Source organism: Staurois parvus, unplaced genomic scaffold (genome assembly GCF_062004578.1).
Source record: "Staurois parvus isolate SC_StPar_1 unplaced genomic scaffold, SC_StPar_1.0 ptg000025l, whole genome shotgun sequence".
Lineage (NCBI taxonomy): Eukaryota > Metazoa > Chordata > Amphibia > Anura > Ranidae > Staurois > Staurois parvus.
In genome coordinates this window covers 24,937,761-24,956,866 of record NW_028317821.1, presented here as the reverse complement: position 1 = coordinate 24,956,866, position 19,106 = coordinate 24,937,761, and the positions used below count along the sequence as shown (strand labels likewise).

At 42.7% G+C, this 19,106-nt stretch overlaps 1 protein-coding gene across 5 annotated transcripts in view; it reads right to left on the bottom strand.

The window, feature by feature from the left end:
* RLIG1 (RNA 5'-phosphate and 3'-OH ligase 1) overlaps positions 1 to 14,270 on the bottom strand; it is a 47,057-nt gene extending 32,787 nt beyond the window's left edge. For 4 of the 5 annotated variants that reach the window (XR_016305860.1, XR_016305859.1, XR_016305858.1 and 1 more), the window contains exons 1-4: positions 14,120 to 14,270; positions 8,433 to 8,550; positions 3,905 to 4,000; positions 3,186 to 3,302 (exon numbers count right to left, since the gene is read on the bottom strand). Coding sequence is in view for 2 of the 5 variants with exons in the window: in XM_089652434.1 (XP_089508560.1) it covers positions 3,186 to 3,302; positions 3,905 to 4,000; positions 8,433 to 8,550; positions 14,120 to 14,209 (421 nt within the window). In the remaining 3 variants the exon portion in view is untranslated. Of the gene's footprint in view, positions 1 to 3,185; positions 3,303 to 3,904; positions 4,001 to 8,432; positions 8,551 to 9,155; positions 9,344 to 14,119 lie in introns of all 5 variants that reach the window. The other variant, XM_089652453.1, reaches the window with a different exon arrangement.
* Between the last annotated feature and the right edge of the window lie 4,836 nt (positions 14,271 to 19,106).

Sequence of the window (19,106 nt, the reverse complement as noted above, 5' to 3'; positions counted from 1 at the left end):
TGTCACCCCGAGGATAACAGAGTGTGTTATCACTGAAATGCATGAAGCGCATTATCGTCTCATATTTATGCCTGGTCATGGCAGCAGAGAATATGCTTAGAGGCATAGAGATGAATCGGGTCTGTGGACCAATACGCCCACAACTCATTCTTTTTTGTAATGCCCATGTTGAGGGTTAGACCCAAAAAAAGTTTTAAATTCGAAAACCATAATGGGTTTCCATGTGAATGGTCTGGCAAGGTTTGAGACGATATATTGCTGAGCATATATATTGCTTTGGCACACAATCAAATTGTACAAATCTTCTGTGAAAAACCATCTCCACAAAATCAAGGGGAGTTAAATTTGCTGTTTCCACCTGAATTCTGGGTTGGGCAGTGAATGGGGGAAGTATGGGTGCTGCAGAATCTGTGGGTTGCCAATCAGTATTTTGCAAGCACATCCAGAAGGACACAAGGGGCTCTACGGGCCTGTGTGCAAATTCTTATGGCTGCGGGACAATACTTGTGCTCACCACCGCACCAGCTTGTACTGCACTTATGGGACTCGCCACGTCACCAATTGATACTTTAATGCATGTATAAAAAAAGACCATTATACATTGGATCGCTGTTCTCGCCAATTCACCAAAAGGTAGTGCGGCACTGCTGCATATGAGACAAGTCATGCGATCCTAGCACTTCATGGGGTCGGGTACGCCTGATCTTAACAGGGACCTCTATTCCATCATCCGAGCTACCTGTCAAGGTGCTGCTGCTGTCTAGTTTTGTATTATGAGGCTGATTCTGTCAGGGAGTCTTCCCCTTTGCTGTCATCTGACATGCTCAGAATCCTGTAGGCCTCTTCACTAGTGTACCTTTCGACTCTAAAATTTACAGGTACCTAGTGCCACTCACGGGGAAAAATAGCACTTGGCTGTCAGGGATTGCTTTAACCGCTACAAAAAAAAAAAAAAAAAAAAAAAAAACCACGGCAATCGCTAAGAGAGATCAGGCCTGATTTTGTGAACACTGCGGGTGTGTGCAATGTATTACAGGTAACAGTGATCAGAAATTATACTGACACTGCACTTCTTGTTAGGGGTGGGGGGGGAGCGTTGGGGCTAAACGCTAGTGCTGGTAGCGAACGAGGATGATCCTGCTAACACTGCATTTTTGGGGACATGGATACTAAGGGGGCACTGGTATAGTTTGTTCATGATCAATATATTGATCTGTACAAACACTATACTAGTAATGACGGTGATCAGCGACCTATAGTGCGAGAATGTGTGGGCAATTGAACGCTAGCCAACCCTAGCTGGGAGAGACACTAACTGACCCTGACACCGCTAGTGGCACTAATACAGTGAAAAATACTGTACAATGACACTGTACTAATGACACAGGCAGGGGGCAAAGGGTTAAATGTGGCAATCAAGGGGTAAAATGTCTAACTAACATGTGTGGGTGCAGTGTGGTGCTTTTGCTCACGTGTGATGTCTCTCTCTCTGGAACAAAATGGTTCCAAGGAGGGAAGAACCAGCTAGATCCTGTGCCTGTATTTACAAACACAGGCACAGCTCTGCATCTCCATTCACTGTAGGTCTCTGCCAAAATCACTGACATAGACCTTCTAGAACAAATGACAGCGGGGGCACACGCATCTGCGCTCTTAACCCTGAAGAGGAAAATGATGTACGGGTACATCGCTTTTGCCTGCAGCTCAACAGTGCATTGCAGGCTGGCGGTCGGGAAGCGGTTAAAATTATGTGAAGCATATACAAATCACCAAACACAAATAGGAGCGATAATATGAATTTTCACATCATCACTGCTATTTATGTTTGGTGATTTATATATGCTTCGCATAATTTTAAAGGGACAGTGCACTTTTATGATTATTTAGTTGCTGTATTCAGGATTTTTTAGTTGCAGCAGTCCCGTATTACTCATTCTTTTGGTGGGCTGAGCCCAGGTACTCACTATTTTTCCGACATTCAGTGGTTGTGGTGGCCGAGTGCATGAATTTTGTTTTCTAATTTGTCAAATACTTTTATTGTTTGTTAAAACGAAAAATTTTTATACTTGATTTTGTATTTCCGGGTAGGGGGCACGCACATGCCCTACTCTTGCAACCATTGGCAGCTTCAGCTGTCAGTCACTGGGTCCCAGCTGGTGATTTCCTGCGAGCACACGGCGATCGCCGAGTATCACTGATGGGGGAGAGGTTGGTACGTAAACAATACAAAGCTCTCCCATCAGCTCCAGCACGCTGCGTTGTATTGCTCTGCATAGCAGAGCAATACAAAGTAGCATGCTTACACAGAAAAAAAAAAACCAAAAAAAAACACCACACATCACACAGGTAACCCTTTTATCGCCCCAGATGTTAACCCCTGCCTGCCCAGTGTCATTACTACCATGTCAGTGCTATTTATTAGCAAGCACTGATCACTGTATTAGTGTCACTGGGGATGTCAGTGACAGTCAGTCTCCCCCCCAGTGTCAGAATGCCCGCCGCAGTCCCGCTATAAGTCGCTGATCATTACTAGTGAAAAAAAAAAAAAAAAAAAAAAGAATTCCAGTATGTATACCGCTATAAAAAAAAACTTTCACGTAAACCAATTAATTTATACATATTAGGATTTTTTTTATTTTTTAGCAAATACATTTTGACCTAAATTTATGACAACATTTGAGGTTTTAAAATTTCTTTACTGGATATGTTTTACAGCAAAAAGTCAAAAATATTATTTTATTCTCAAAATTGTCAGTCTTTGTTTATAGCGCAAAAAATAAATGCACAGGCGATCAAATACCACCAAAAGAAAGCTCTATTTGTGGGGGGAAAAAAAAAGGATGCAAATTTAATGTGGGTGCAGTGTTGCATGACCGCGCAATTGACAGTTAAAGTAATGCCGTAACACAGAAAAATGGCCTGATCAGGAAGGGGGGGGGGGGGGGATTCATCTGGAGGGCAAGGGGTTAATGTCCAGTGCACTTTAAAGTGGAATTTCAGGCTATATCTAATCTTAAATCTGCTCCCCCTCTACTAACCACCCTGTAAAAAAAAGATGCTTTATTATACAGGATTTATATAGCGCCAACAGTTTACAACATACATTTCAGAGTCGATAGTTAAAGCCTTGAATTCATGTTTAAATAAAAAAGTTAGATTTAGGGGACTTGTACTCCCAGAGGTACCTGGTATATGACCATTTTCATCAGGGTATGCCTTTCCATCCACCGTTCTCACACCTTTTGCTGGAATCCAGAAATCAGGAGCAGGTCTGAAGTCCTCATCAACATTCCAAATGAAGTCTAAAAATGTCCATCACAAAACTTAAAACTTTCAAAAGGCATTCTCATGCAATAATTTCTCATTTAAACTGACTGTACTTTATTTGTATGTAATTTGAAACATCCATATAATAAACTGCATGATTTTCTAACAAATGTTTCATTTTCTTACTTGGAGATTATTGTCTTGCAGTAATTAAAAGGGATTTTGCCTATTGGTCACATATAGCTTTACAGTACTGATGTCAAAGCTTGTTGCCTGGCTGTCATGTTGACCCACTGGCATCAGAACTTCAGATCTGAGATTCTGTTATGCTTACTTGGGTCAGTGTTTTGATTTTAAAAGTAAAACAATTAGCCAGGCAACTAGAATTTTCATAATGTCAATCACAGCTAGTGAGGAGGGAACTGGGGGGGGGGGTTGGGGGCCTGTAGTACCGGCAGGGAACCAAGAAGAGGAGGGTCGGGGATGCTCTGTGAAAAACCATTGCACAGAGCAGGCAAGTGTGACATGTTTGTTTATTTAAAAAAAAAAAAAAAAATCTGAACCTTTACAATCACTTTAATGAAATAGTAAACACATTGGGTGATGGTGTGTAGAATTTAATAACAGTAATAAATACCTTTGGGGCTTCCTTTTGAACGAATGTGCTTTTTAAATTTCTTATCAGTTTGCTTTGTTGGTTTCCTATCAAAACGTGCCCACAAATATGGGCAACCTGCAAGAGAAAAAAAGACAAGTATTAACCACTTGCCTACCGGGCACTCCCCACCCCCCTATCCTGTCCAGGCCAATTTTCAGATATCAGCGCTGTCGCACTTTGAATAATTGTGCAGTCATGCAACACTGTACCCATATAAAATGTTATATGTTCACATAAATAGAGCTTTCTTTTGGTGGTATTTAATCGCCGCTGGGTGTTTTATTTTTTGCACTATAAACACTAAAAAAAAAAAAAAAAAAATTATTTCTTTCTATTATAAAATTTTGCAAACAGGTAATTTTTCTCCTTCACTGATGTGCGTTGATGAGGCTGCACTGATAGGCAGCACTGATGAGCTGACAATGACGATGCTGCACTGATAGGTGGCACTGACGGGAACAACTGGGTGGCACTTCTGGACACTGATCATCCCTTTTCTGACAATTGCCGGTTCTCGGCAGTACTTTCCTCATGCTGTGACAGCGTGAGGAAAGTGCAGCCAAGAACTGGCAACTGGATTTACCCGGTGATCTGCTCTTTCATTGGACACAGCTGATCATGTGGTAAAAGGCAGCTGTGATTGGCCTTTTACTGTATCACGTGATCATGTATCCGTAGGACACAGTGATCACTGGCGACATCTATGGACACCCTCCTAAAACTAGACAACTGCGTTGTAGCCATCTTTTTTCGGCTATAGTGTGGTTGGGAAGTGGTTAAAATAAATATACTTTCTAATTAAGCCCTGGTTGATACTGAGCACAAACTTTGAAATCAACCTATTTCAAGTGAAGTAGCACAATTTCAAAGCCGCAGATCAGTGCAATTTGTACCTCCAATTTAACTGCGGCTAGCGACTATAAACAGAAGTCAATGCAAGTCAGTGAAATCAGAAAATATAGTGCAGGTACTATTTTTGAAATCGCGCTACAGTATTTCAAATCGCATCTATTAAGGTAGTGCCATAGAAATACATTATATGCTACTTCAGATGTGATTTGTAAATCACATGTCACACTTGAAGTCACAGCAGTGTGAACCAGGGCTTAAGCAGAACTTTACTCTCATAATAAATATTAAAAAGAGTATGTAAACCCAACATTTCATATTCCTGATATCTGCCTACTGTACCATGTACTTGTATGAAAAAGTATCCTATTCGCTTTGTATTGCTTCCTTTGTGTGAATCTCTGGTGTTCTGTCAGTCCCCCTGCTTTCCTATTACAAACTGACCACACTAGGCATGACAGCACAGTGTGGCCAGTTCTCTAGCTGTGCTGGAAACTCAGCCTGCTCTCCTCCAATGATTAGACTTCACTAGGAAGATCACTGTCATGCGGATTCTCCTCCCCCAGCTATAATGCAGCTGAGAACAGAGGGAATGTGATAGTTTATTGAAAGGGGGAAAAAAAAAATTATAATTTGTCATATGTATACACAAATTGTTTGCCTTTCATTTCTATTTTAAACGGAATGGGTTGTTTTAATAGGTGATGGTTTACAATCACTTTACCTATTTTTAATCCTTATTCTGCTAGCCTTAGAAAAATAGATAGGGAGGTACAGTGAAGGAAATAAGTGTTTGATCCCCTGCTGATTTTGAATGTTTGCCCACTCACAAAGAAATGATCAGTCTAAAAATCGAATGGTAGGTGTATTGTAACACAGAGAGAGAATAGCACCAAAAAAATTCAAAAGAAATGCATGTCTAACAAATGATGCACTGATTTGCATGTTCATGAGGGAAATAAGTATTTGATCCCCTTCACAAAACATGACTTAGTACTTGGTGGCAAATCCCTTGTTGGCAATCACAGAGGTCAGATGTTTCCTGTGGTTGGCCACCAGGTTTGCACACATCTGAGGAGGGATTTTGGCCCACTCCTCTTGGCAGATCCTCTCCAAGTCATTAAGGTTTGGTGGCTGACGTTTGGCAACTTGAACTTTCAGCTCCCTCCACAGATTTTCCATCGGATTAAGGTCTGGAGACTGGCTAGGCCACTCCAGGACCTTAATGCGCTTCTTCTTGAGCCATTCCTTTGTTGCCTTGGCCGTGTGTTTTGGGTCATTGTCATGCTGGAACACCCATCCACTACCCATTTTCAAGGCCCTGGCTGAGGCAAGAAGGTTCTCACCCAAGATTTGATGGTACATTGCCCTGTCCATCTGATGCAGTGCAGTTGTCCTGTCCCCTTAGCAGAAAAACCCCCAAATCAGAATGCTTCCGCCACCATGTTTGACAGTTGGGATGGAGTTCTTGGGGTCATAGGCAGCATTCCTCCTCCTCCAAACACGGCAAGTTGAGTTGATGCAAAAGAGCTCAATTTTGATCTCATCTGACCACAACACTTTCAACCAGTCCTCCTCTGCATCATTCAGATGTTCAGTGGCAAACTTCAGACAGGCCTGGACATGTGCTTTCTTGAGCAGAGGAACCTTGTGGGCACTGCAGGATTTCAATCCTTGCCGGCGTAGTGTGTTACCAAATGTTATCTTGGTGACTGTGGTCCCAGCTGACAAGATCCTCAAGTGTATTTCTGGGATGATTCCTCACTGTTCTCATGATCATCGACACTTCACGAGGTGAGATATTGCATGGTGCACCGGACCTAGGGAGACTGACAGTTGTTTGTTTTTTTCCATTTGCAAATGATTGCACCAATTGTTGTCACCTTCTCACCAAGCTGCTTGGCGGTAGTTTGGTAGCCCAGTCCAGCTTCGTGTAGGTCTGCAATCTTGTCCCTGACTTCCTTGGACAGCTCTTTGGTCTTTGCCATGGTGGAGAGTATGGAATCTGATTGCTTGATTGCTCCTGTGGACAGGTGTCTTTTATACAGGTAACAAAATGAGATTAGCAACACTCCCTTTAAGAGACTGCCTCTAATCTCAGCTTGTTACCTGTATGATAAGACACCTGATAGCCAGAAATCCTGCTGAATGATAGGGGATCAAATACTTATTTCCCTCATGAACATGCAAATAGTGCATAATTTGTTAGACATACATTTCATTTGAATTTTTTGTTGCTATTCTGTCTCTCAGTGTTACAATACACCTACCATTCGATGTTTAGACTGATCATTTCTTTTGTGAGCGGGCAAACATTCAAAATCAGCAGGGGATCAAATATTTATTTCCTTCACTGTATATTATATTCACTTATTTAAAAATTTTTTTTTTTTTTTTTTTTTTTTTTTTTAACATTTCTTCTGTTTCTGGACTAGGCCAAAATTGTCATACATACCAGACGTCTTCACGGGTATTTTTTTTTTTTTTAAATTTCATCTTGGTGACGGTGGGGTGGGGGGAAGTGATGGGGGGGGGGGGGGGTGTTCTCCACTAAGCACACCCTCCTGCCCGCATGACATACCTTGCCAAAGTGTACTGGCATCTCCTATGCACTGTATATTATACTGCGCATGTTAAAGATTTTCTAGGGTGTCATCACAATAAGGGCATACAGATTCCAGGAAGTAAATGCTACATGAATGATCCGCCCTTACGCAAGATAGCCAAGGTTAGAAATGCTAGGGGGGCATTTTTTAAAATGATTCCTCAACCAAATAAAGCATGGAGACATAGATGGATGGAGGAGTTTACTTTAAAAATTAAAAACTAATTAAATAGTGTTTTCTGTTTGTGCTGCTCAAATACAGTAAAGTTCTGCTTTAAAGCGGTAGTAAACTCGGCTTTTGACGTTGTACCAACAGGTAAGCCTATAGTAAGGCTTACCTGTAGGTACAGTAAATATTTCCTAAACTTGCATCGTTTAGAAGATATTCACACTGGTTGCAGCCGGTGACATCATTGAAGGGAGCATACCTGTGCCGTCCCTTCAGAGCACTGTCATCGTGGACCAGGCTTCCATTGCTGGAGGGCTTCCTTCCAAGGTAAGCATTTCATAATGTGCTAGGATGTGAAGCATAATACCACATTATGCTATTGCATTACAAGGGGATTTTTTTTTTTTTCTTTAAAGAGGTTTACAATCGCTTCAAGTAAATGATGGCATCCCAAGTCGTATTCAAAGTCCCTAGTGTCAGAGCTGCCCTAAGTAATAAAAATCTGCACTTCAGGACTTTTATATAGTAAGACCACTGAAAACAAAGGTCGCAAATGCATATGCTATTAAACTACATAAAACCTGCAAAATGTGCTATTTAAACAACTACCGACCATAAAAAAGTCATTGTAAAATGCACATAACATACTATATTGTCTCATACAGATTGCTATTACCAACACTAAAAATCTAGTCCTAAAAGTCTATCCTACGTACAAAGAGTTAAAGAGCTCCCATATAATTCCCTTGCATCCAGACATCAGCCAGCATTCTTGAGGCTGGTGAATGTTTCATTTTTAATGACAATGTCACATTCAGTCAAGAAAACATTGCAGGATAGCACATAGTTGAATAAGGGACAAAGCTGAATCCATATAGTATTACCTTTGTGATTTGCAACATAGCAGCATGTACCGTCTACTTTCTCAGTAGGCAGCGCATTGTGAATATCTGCATTCAGTGCCAATGGATTGAGAGTCTCTGTAGCCATCACCTTAAACATCTAAAAAGAGGAACATTTCAAATTATAGCCGGTGTGTCAGGGATTGTGGGAATTTAATACCAATGGTTTATAAGCACACGTAAAGAAGCTGATTTAAAGACCAAGTTCACCATTTGTCCCCCTTAAATTCCAGCTCCCTATGTACCAATATGCCATTACAGTGATACTAAAGGTTAATTATTTTTCTTTGTAAAATAGCACACATGTCCATACCTACCTGCTGTGTGCCGTGGTTTTGCACAGAGCAGCCTGCATCCTCCTCTTCTCGGGTTCCCCGCAGGCTGTCCTGGCTCCTCCTTTCAGCTTGCTATAGGGACACCCGCTGCCCCATGTGTCCATTCACACACGGAGCCTTCTCTCTTCTCACTGGCTGACTGGCTGTGATTGACAGCAACGGGAACCAATGGCTCCCGCTGGCTGTCTTAGCCAATGCAGAGACAGAGACCCAGGACAGCCGAGGCTGTCCTGCACATCGCTAATCTCGATGAGGCTCAAGTAAGTATTGAGGGGGCTAGGGGCACTGCTGTACATAGAAGGTATTTTACCTTCATGCATAGAATATTGAAAAATAAAAGCTCTCTTTGATTTTGAGAGAAAGGCCTTACCTTAGCCCTTGCTGTATTTCGTAGAAAGCTTTATCCCTTGCCGGTATGTAGATTTAGGACAGAAAAAAAAGTAAGACACAGGAAGGATTTCATCAGCTGACCTCACTAGCACACTGCCTTCCTCCCTTCCAGCAGGTCACTGCCACAGGTGCACAGTTTTCCAATGCAATCAGTGATCACCGTTCTCACTAGATAAACAAAAAAATTGATGCCTATATATCTTAATTTCACCTTGCATAAAGGAGATCATACAGAGATTGTACAGTGTATGGCCACCTTTATACAGCTAAAATTATCTAGTTGCACTTTTGGGGCCATTAACACCACACCAAATACAGAAAAAAGCTAATTTTGACACATGAAAATGCAGAAAAACGAAGTGGAAAAAACATGCAACCTACATCACACCATTATGTCCCATGAGCTACTTTACCATGTGTAGCGCAACCCATTGAAATAAACGGGCTGCCATTTTTGTGTCACTGGAAAAACGAGCCAAAAAACAAGCGCTCCCTCTAGTCTCAGTGTGAGTGGGGCCTGAAATTGAAATTGGTTTGCTTACACAAGAGCAATGAGACTCCGTTGATATGTCTGCATTTTCAATACAATCCTCAGATTGTATAGAAAGTGGGTGGAAAGTAGCATTGTAATGAGGGGGGTCTGGTCCAGAGTGGTAAACACACCCTGCCACACCCTCTTCTGTGATGCAACAAGGAAGTGAAGGCTTCTGGGAAATGGTCTAAAGGACCTGAATGCTGATAGATGATCTACAGGAAGTGATGGAATCTGAAAATCATTTTTAAAAATCCAATAAACTGACAAAAAGATTTTAAATGCCCTGTGGATGAGGTAAGGGAGAGAAAAGCACATTGAGATGGCTGGGCCAGAAATGGCATTGGAAAACGCTTCTGTTATGAAAGGTGAACTTATCCTCTAACCACTTGCCCTCTGGAGGAAGGTACTTCTTGAAGACGATCTATTGGTCGAAACGTGTCAAGGGCTTATGGCGCAAATTCTGCTCACGCCACTTCCGGTATTTGGAACGCGGCGGCCATCTTATCTGCCATTCATAATTAACAAGGCTGAATACACCCAGTGCCAGGAAAGGCACTTTTTTTTGTGAGTGGAATTTGTATTGTTTGACCCCATTATTAAAGTTCTATACAGTTTTACACTATGGGATGTCAGGTTTTGTTTTAATTTATGCTGAAAATATGAATTACTGACTGTGGAGGAGAGCTTTCTAATATTGATGCAGCCCTAGTGGTGGGTTATCGGCTACCACCAGCAACTACAGTTAAGAGTGTGAAGGATTATCGGCCATCAATACCATATTGCATACTGGGATAGTCCCAAAAGGGCGTTTGACTTACCCAGGAGATAGGTGGTCATGAGATGACAGTGAGTTAACATCTATGTGGGGCACCAGTGTGAACACAGTGAAGCACTTGTCACTTCAGTATGGAGGTTCACCGTTAAAGATACAGCACCATTGCACTAAAAATGTTGGGACTGAATACCAATATCATAGGAGTTCACAATCAGGACTGCTGCCGTATAGGTTTTATTATATATATATATATATATAGTGTATTTTTTATACATCTAATTTTTTCCTAAGCGAAACAGCACCCCCTTTTTTTCAATAAATTAGCCACTAGGATTGCTTTTACATGAAAGCCAATCGCCGGCTGAAAAAAATTATACCAGGATGATACCTGCAGCTGTAGGCGTTATCCTAGTATAACCATTCAAAGACCAGTGAAATACCAGTACATCGCTGGTCCTTGTTGGGTATGTATGTTATGCTAAAGTGTGTGGTATGCCCACTATTAGAATATACGGCCCTGCATCCAACCACTTCTAATGGTGGGCACACATTAGGTCACACAGTGCCACATGCGCCAATTCCAAGATTGTACAAATGTCTAAATAGTGGCACGCTTGAATAAAAATTGTCCACGTATAAGCGGTACCCCATATTGAAAAAGGATGACACCAAGTCCCAAACTATCTTGCCACTACTCCCCATGTAGTCTGGGCATCCGGGGGGCTCCACGTGACTATCTTTTCCCTCGTAAATCCAAAACCTATATGTACAGCCTGTTGTCCTCTCACAGGATTTCTACAGCTTGACCCCACATCTGGCATGCTTGCTGGGGAGAAATTGTTTAAATGCAAGGCAGCCGGAAAAATGGAGGAACTCAACGCAGATTTTTTGCTGGGGAGTATAGACATCTGCAAATTTTTGGTTAAGGTGATTTACGAGGGGCTGAATTTTGTGCAGCCGGAAAATTCAGGGTCCCCCCGGGGCTGACAGAGTATTGTCGTTGAAATGCATAAAACACATTATACTCTCATATATATGCCTGGCCATGGCAGCAGAGAACACGGAATATGATGAATTGGATCTGTGGACCAATACAACCGCAATTCATATTTTTTAGTAATGCCCATGTTGAGGGTTAGGCCCAAAACAAATTTAAATTAGGTAATGGGTTTCCAAGCAAATGATTGGCAAGGTTTGAATTTGTGGATCAAAGCAATTTATATGCACAAGAATTTATCACCGCCAACCCAATCGATGCATACAAATCTTCCATGAAAAACAGCTCCAAAAAAATCAAGGGGAGTAGTTAAATTTGCTGTTTCCACCTGAATTCCAGGTTGGGTAGTGAATAGGGGTGGGGGGGAGGGGGGCGAGTACAGATGCTGCAGAATTTGTGGTCTGCCAATTGGGATTTGCAAGCACATTGAGAAGGATACTAGGGGCTCTTCTGTGTGCAAATTCTTGGTGGTTGCGGGACAATACTTGTGCTCGCCACTGCACCAGCTTGTACTGCACTTACGGGATTCGCCATGTCACCAAGTGATACTGCAGTGCAGGTATGTGAAAGGCCAGGATGTACTAGGCCGCTGGTGCTCGCCAGTTCACCAAAAGGTAGCAGGGCACTAGTACTGGCACTCTGCTGCATATGAGTGTCATCAAAATTTACCGGCAAGTGCTAACAGAGATCAGGCCTGATTCTGCGAACACTGTGGTTTTGTGTATCAAGTGACAGTGACCTAATGATACTGCACTTGCGGGGGGGGTATGCATAGGGGCTAAACGCAGGTGCTGATCCCGCTAACGCTGCATTTTTGGGGACACTATAATAATGTGAACGCTGGTATAATGCTGATCTGATCAAAGATATTGATCCGTTCAGACATTATACTAGCAATGGAGGTTTATTGTGTATGAGCATCTTCTTGGCAATCAAGGGGTTAAATGTGATTACTGGTGTACCTTGCCGCAGTATTTGTACTGTGGGCGGTCCCCTGGTGGTTAAGCATGAAATCACAGAAGCCACCATTACTGACCTGTTTCTGAAAATGATAGTTGCCTGCCTGTTATACTGACTCTCTGGCTTCAAGTTGTATTAAACCCATGAAGAATAAATACTATATATATATATATATACACACATATAAATAAATCTCCACCCTTGAATATATTGAATTTAAGAGCCATTTCCTTCAAGTTATTAAACACCTCTATGCCTGCCTCTCTATCCAGCTGAAACCTCAATATGCTACCTCTCAAACCTCGCAGGAGACAAGGTTGCCCATTATCGCCATTACTATTCGCTCTATGTATAGAGCTTTTGGCAGCACACATCTGAAAAGACCACAATTTACACAGGGTCCCAGTTAGGAGCAGAGAATCAGTGAGAAGAGAAGCAGGCCTTTTTTCTTTTCCTTATTTATACTTACCTAGGTGGATGCAGCAACGGTCCAATGCTGCATCTGTCCCCCATCGGCTCTAAGGGTGAGAGCTTGGTGATCACATGACCACCGCTTGCTGGGTTCTCCTCTCCACTCTCAGCAGAGAGGGGTGACTGTCACTGGAGTGCTGGGAGGGGGAGGGACCGGCTGGCTCAGGCTCCAAGCATTGCCATTGAATGACTGAGCCAGGTGCCGCTCCAGACTCTGTGGTGGATCCAAATTTTTTTTTTTAAAAGAATTATTGGGTTGTCACGGAAGAAAAACAGGATAAGGTGGCAAGTGGACATATGACATGCACATGACATCCTAACAACTTAGGAAGGTTATATCAAATTTATCTTCAATCACAGGAGGAAGAGGGATCTTTCCCCAGCCTGCACCAGCTGAGTGACGTCAGCTGACAGCAAACTTCAGCCAGCTGAAAACGGGTCACAGCAGAACAAACTGCCCTCCTGTGATCCATGGAAGTACAGCCAAAAGAGCTTTTACTGTACTTCTTTAAAATGTCACTTCTCTGATGTTCTTCTCACCTTGACTCAAACATGTGTCACCCTTCCTAAATCGCATAATGCCCTGGACATTTAAAAACCCTTGCCCTCCTATAGGCTCGGGGGGGGGGGGGGGGACCCTCCTGGGGGCTTGGGGAAGGGGGTGGGCCTCACCTTCCTATGCACTCGGGAAGGGGGGTGGGCCTCGCCATTCTGGGGGATCGGGGAGGGGCCTCACCCTCCTGTGGGCTGGGGAGGGGGGGTGTGGAGGAAACCCTCGCCCTCCCCCGTGGGCACTGGGGCTCCTCGCCCTCCCCCGTGGGCACTGGGGCTCCTCGCCCTGCCCCGTGGGCACTGGGGCTCCTCGCCCTCCCCCGTGGGCACTGGGGCTCCTCGCCCTGCCCCGTGGGCACTGGGGCTCCTCGCCCTGCCCCGTGGGCACTGGGGCTCCTCGCCCTTCTGCCCCTCTTCCCTGCTTACTATTACATTGTGAAGGACCTCTCTGCACTGATCACAGACATTGTCACACACCTTCCTGTTCAACCTGCAAGTCTACTTGCAATCCGCTACAAAGGTCTATGTAGAGGACGTGTCCTCTCTGCTTGTCTGATGGGTGCATGAAGATCATTGGTGGCATTGCAGGGATTGTGATCACAAGCAGTCAGACCCCAGCGGGCTAATAGCCATTCACTGCCGTCAGTCCATCACCTGTTGTTCCCGCTTGGAGGAGGGCTCATCCTTCACCTCAGTCAGGAACACACATGGGATCTTCTGCTGTACAGCTCCTGTTTGCAGCATTCCTGCGGTGCCCTAGTAAAGCGTGCACACACACCTGAGCGGCAGCACTTCCGCCTCTCGGTCCCGCCCTTTTCTCTAGTGCCCAATCACAACCCTCGGACAGCACGGCGTGGTGAGAGGAATGACGGGAAATGTAGTTCTTTTCCAAGTAGCGGCTCCCTGTCTATTTCTATGCAGTCAGCGTTGCTGTGGATAGAATGGAGTTGATCTTTGAAATCAGATAAATTGTAACTAACATCTTCCTCGTCAGCTTAGGACGACCATGATAAAGTCATTGATCCTTTCTTTATGTACAGCTGTATTACTGTATTTGCCATCATTTGCCTTGCTACTACTGAAGTCATTGCCATAAATGTGTGTTAAAGTATTACTAAACCCAGGAGCCTGCATTCACTCTATCTGGTCTCCCACAGTACACAGACCATGAAAGTGCAATTATTTTATTAAATATAAACTGCTACACACCTTTTCTCATCAGCAGGTACGGCGGTTGTGTGACTTCTATCAGTGTCCAGCAGAGCACTGGCTAAAGCTTGCAGGATAGAAGTTTTCTTTCTGCTCTAGGAGGAAGCAGAACCCCTGACCTCTGTCTGGACACTGCTGATTAGACCTGTGCTGATCACATGCACCCTCCCAAGAAAAAAAAAAAAACCTGTCTAGCAATATACACCAAACTGAGCATGTGCAGCTTGTCTCCCCCCTCCCCCCCAGCCTCTGTTCTAGCAGGAGATGATTAGGAGACACTGGCAGAAGGGGAGGATCAGAGAAGTCAGAATCAAACATCCTTTTTACACAATGCAGAGGATTAACCCCTTAGGTTCCTCAGTGAGTATACCAAACATGTTTTACTACATATACAGACTGATTTTACTGTTGTGGGTTTAGTAACACTTTAAAACTAAATACAAAACTTGTATTAGTTTGGATAGAATAATGAATAGTTATAACTCCGGCAGATAGCAGGGGAACTGGACAGCAGTCAGAAATCACATATTAGAAGGATGTTGTTTGTTCATTTTTCATGTTACAGATTTACAGCTACTTTAAGCTCTGTGTCATCCATTGCTGGCAGCTCTAAATATAGGAGTAAAGTGGAACTGAATCTAAAAAAAAAATGCTGACAGGCATGCTGACAAGGTCTCTGTCAGTGCTTATGTATATTGAGGCCAGCTGAGCTCAGTGTACATTTATGGCCCAGCTCTGTGCCATGATGATGTGACCTCAGGGCATGTGCCAATCAAGCATGGGATGGGACACTATTTCTCCCACTGACACCAATGCTGGGATACTATTCCTCCCACTTATACCAGTGCTGAGACACTATTCCTCCCACTGACACCAATGCTGGGATACTATTCCTCCCACTTATACCAGTACTGAGACACTATTCCTCCCACTGACACCAATGCTGGGATACTATTCCTCCCACTTATACCAGTACTGAGACACTATTCCTCCCACTTATACCAGTGCTGAGACACTATTCCTCCCACTGACACCAATGCTGGGATACTATTCCTCCCACTTATACCAGTGCTGAGACACTATTCCTCCCACTGACACCAATGCTGGGATACTATTCCTCCCACTTATACCAGTACTGAGACACTATTCCTCCCACTTACACCTGTGCTGGTTAGTAAGAATAAATGGAAGTGAAAATCAATATGTTCACTAAACAGATAAGTTGGACAGTAAAGGGAAAAAAATCAGCTTATAGGAGATTCAAGGAAAGAGATGGTGTAGCTGACAGAGAAGAGTATAAGAATAGACAAAAGGAGACCAAACACATTATCAGTGCACAATCAAAGATCAAAGCACAGAAAGAGGAGGAAATCGCTAAATATATTAAGGAGATAAAGTCTTTTTTAGGTACATTAGTGATAGAAAGAAAAAATACGATGGGACCACTAAAATTAAAACTGGGAACAACACTTATGTTGAGGGAGACTTGGGTGCTTTCACACCATGGGCGGACTGACCACTAACGTTGGGGACATTTTTTCAACTGACCACTAACATCGGACCATATTTTCTTTTATAGAAACCAATTTCAGGGCATTTTTTCCTCCCACTGACCCCTGATCAGGGGCGGACTGACCATTTGGAAACTCGGGCACTGCCCGAGGGCCCGGGGTCAGTAGGGGGCCCCATGAAATGCCCCTGGTACCTTTTTCATAGGCTTTTTTGAGTTTGGGCAAGGACACAGGGGCCCCATGATCCCTTATTGCCTGGGGGCCCCATGAGTTATCAGTCCACCCCTGTTTCACACTCATCCATTTTTTTTCTTTTTTTTTTCTTTGTAGCATTTAAAAACACTGATATGTTGCAGGTCTGGTGCATTTTTCGAAGTCCTGCTTCCTGCAGGGTTGGTGAGCTAAAAAAAAACCCACCAAAAACTTCCTACCCCATTGAAATCAACGGAATAGGCAGCAAAAATGCACTGTTTTTGATGCAAATTTTTTGGCGCTTGTCCTTTTTAAAAAAACACATTGCAAACGTAGCAAAAGTACATATTTTTTTTGCTGCGGATCGGTGTGAACGTAACCTTATTTTAATGTGAACATGTTGAGTAGGTATACTGTTTTGTTAGGAGTTTGAACATGTTATAAAAGGAGTGTGAAATGGTGGACTTGCGTGATTAGCTTTTTTCAATCGGAGGTTAGGGACTGGCTGGTGACCAAACTGTATTGCTTAATTGCAGTACAGAAGTGAAGTCACCAGCCTCTCTATGCTGTCTGACAGCTGTGCCTTGACCACAAGACTAACTGAACACTACTACAGACCCTTTTGGCTGCTAAACCGTTTTCATTTGTATTTAACATTCTACAGTTCTGCTTTAGACCTTAGATTGTACGCCCCTTGAGGGTTAGGGACTGATGTGAATGTACAATATATATGTAAAGTGCTGCGTGAATTGACAGTGCTATATAAGTACCTGAAATAAATAAATAAATGTAACAAACCATTTAAACAATTACTTTTGTTCAGTCTTCTCAGAAATAAATTATACTAACAATTATAAGTTGGGAAATCATATTGGTTCTAGTAATGGTTAATTTTTAGGATTTCCAGAGACAGAGGTAGCAGAGGAACTGGCTCTGTTAAAGATTAATAAAGCAATGGGCCCTGATGGTATTCATCCCAGAGTTCTAAGATAACTTTGAGGTATAGTTGTTGGACCATTAACTGATCTTTTAATCAATCTCTTCTAATAGAAGACGTTCCCCATGACTGGTGGACAGCTAATATTGTACCTATCCACAAGAAGGGCAGCAAGGTAGAAGCTGGCAATTACAGGCCAGTGAGTTTAACATTGGTTGTAGTCAGGTTAATGGAAACACTCCTGAAAGGAAGGATCATTGATCACTTAAAACACACAGCTTTACTGAGGGCAGATCATGTCAGACTAACCCGAGTGGATTTTTTGACTATATTACCAATGTTTTGGACCAGGGTGGTGCTGTGGATGTAGCATATATTGATTTTAGCAAGGTAGTTGATACAGTTCCACATAATGATCTATTACAAAAGTTGTATAAGCTAGGACTTGGGTGGTTCAGTGGATATGAAGCTGGCTAAAGGATAGATACGAGAGTGTGGTTGTAAATGGGGTTCACTCAGAAAAGAGACCAGTCACTAGTGGTATACCACAAGAGTCTGTACTAGATCCTGTTATATTTAATCTATATTTAAGTGATATAACTAAAGGTTTGTTGGGTAAGGTATGATGTATCGCTGATGACACAAAGGTGTGCAATAGGGTTAATATCGCTGGAGGTGTCTGTAACATGGAACATGATTTGGCATTGCTGGAAGATTGGTCAAAAAAGTGGAAATTGCAGTTCAGTGTTTCTAAATGTAAAATAATGCACCTAGGGAAAACGAATCCCTTGAGAGAGTACAACATTGAGGGTACAGTGTTGGCCAGCACTTCAGAGAAAAAGGATGTGGGGGTACTTACAGTATTTCAGATGATTGCAAAATGAGCAGTGTTTCCAGGAAGTGGGGAAAGCAAATAGAATTCTAGGATGCATCACTAGAGGGGTCATCAGCAAGAGGAAGGAGGTCCTGATTCCCCTATATAGATCTTTAGTTAGACATCATTTAGAATACTGTGTCCAGTTCTGGAGACCTCACTTACAAAAAGATATTGATAAGATAGAACGAGTCCGGTAACAAAAATGGTGAAAGGTCTGGGGGATAAAACATATCAAGAGCGACTTCAGGAACTTAACATGTACAGTTTGGAGGAAAGAAGGGAAAGGAGAAGACATAATTGAAACCTTTAAAACATCAAAAGGGTGAGTAAGGTTCAGGAGGGCAGTATTTTCAACATGAAACCAAAATCAAGAACACGGGGACATGACCTTACACTAACTGAAGGACAGTTCAAAAATAATCTCTCTCAGAAAGTACTATTTTACTGAGAGTAGTTGATGCTTGGAATAAACTTCCAGCAGAGATATTGAGCCCAGCATAGATCTATACTCAGGCAAAAAAGTTAACAAAAAACAAAAACAACCCCCCAAAAAAAATAACATTTAAAAGCCGGCAGACTCGATGGACTACTCAGTCTTTTTCTGCTGTCAGTTTTCTGTTTCTATGTGGTGTAAAGGGGCAGAGTTAATGCACAACTTTAGATAAAAATATAAAATTTGCAATCAGGAAGCTTTTATTTTTAATTACAGAAGAGGCATGCTATGTCTTCTGCAATACAGGATTCTTACTGTCCTCCTCACAAACATCTTAAAGTAAACAACAGTCTGCACATGCAGTTTACAATTCCAGTTCAATTAATTAACTATCATGTGCATGCATGTCAGTTTTCTCATCCCAGTCTAAGCAATTAAGATGGCTGAAGTTCAAGAGCTGGTGAGAAGATGTTGGTTGCATC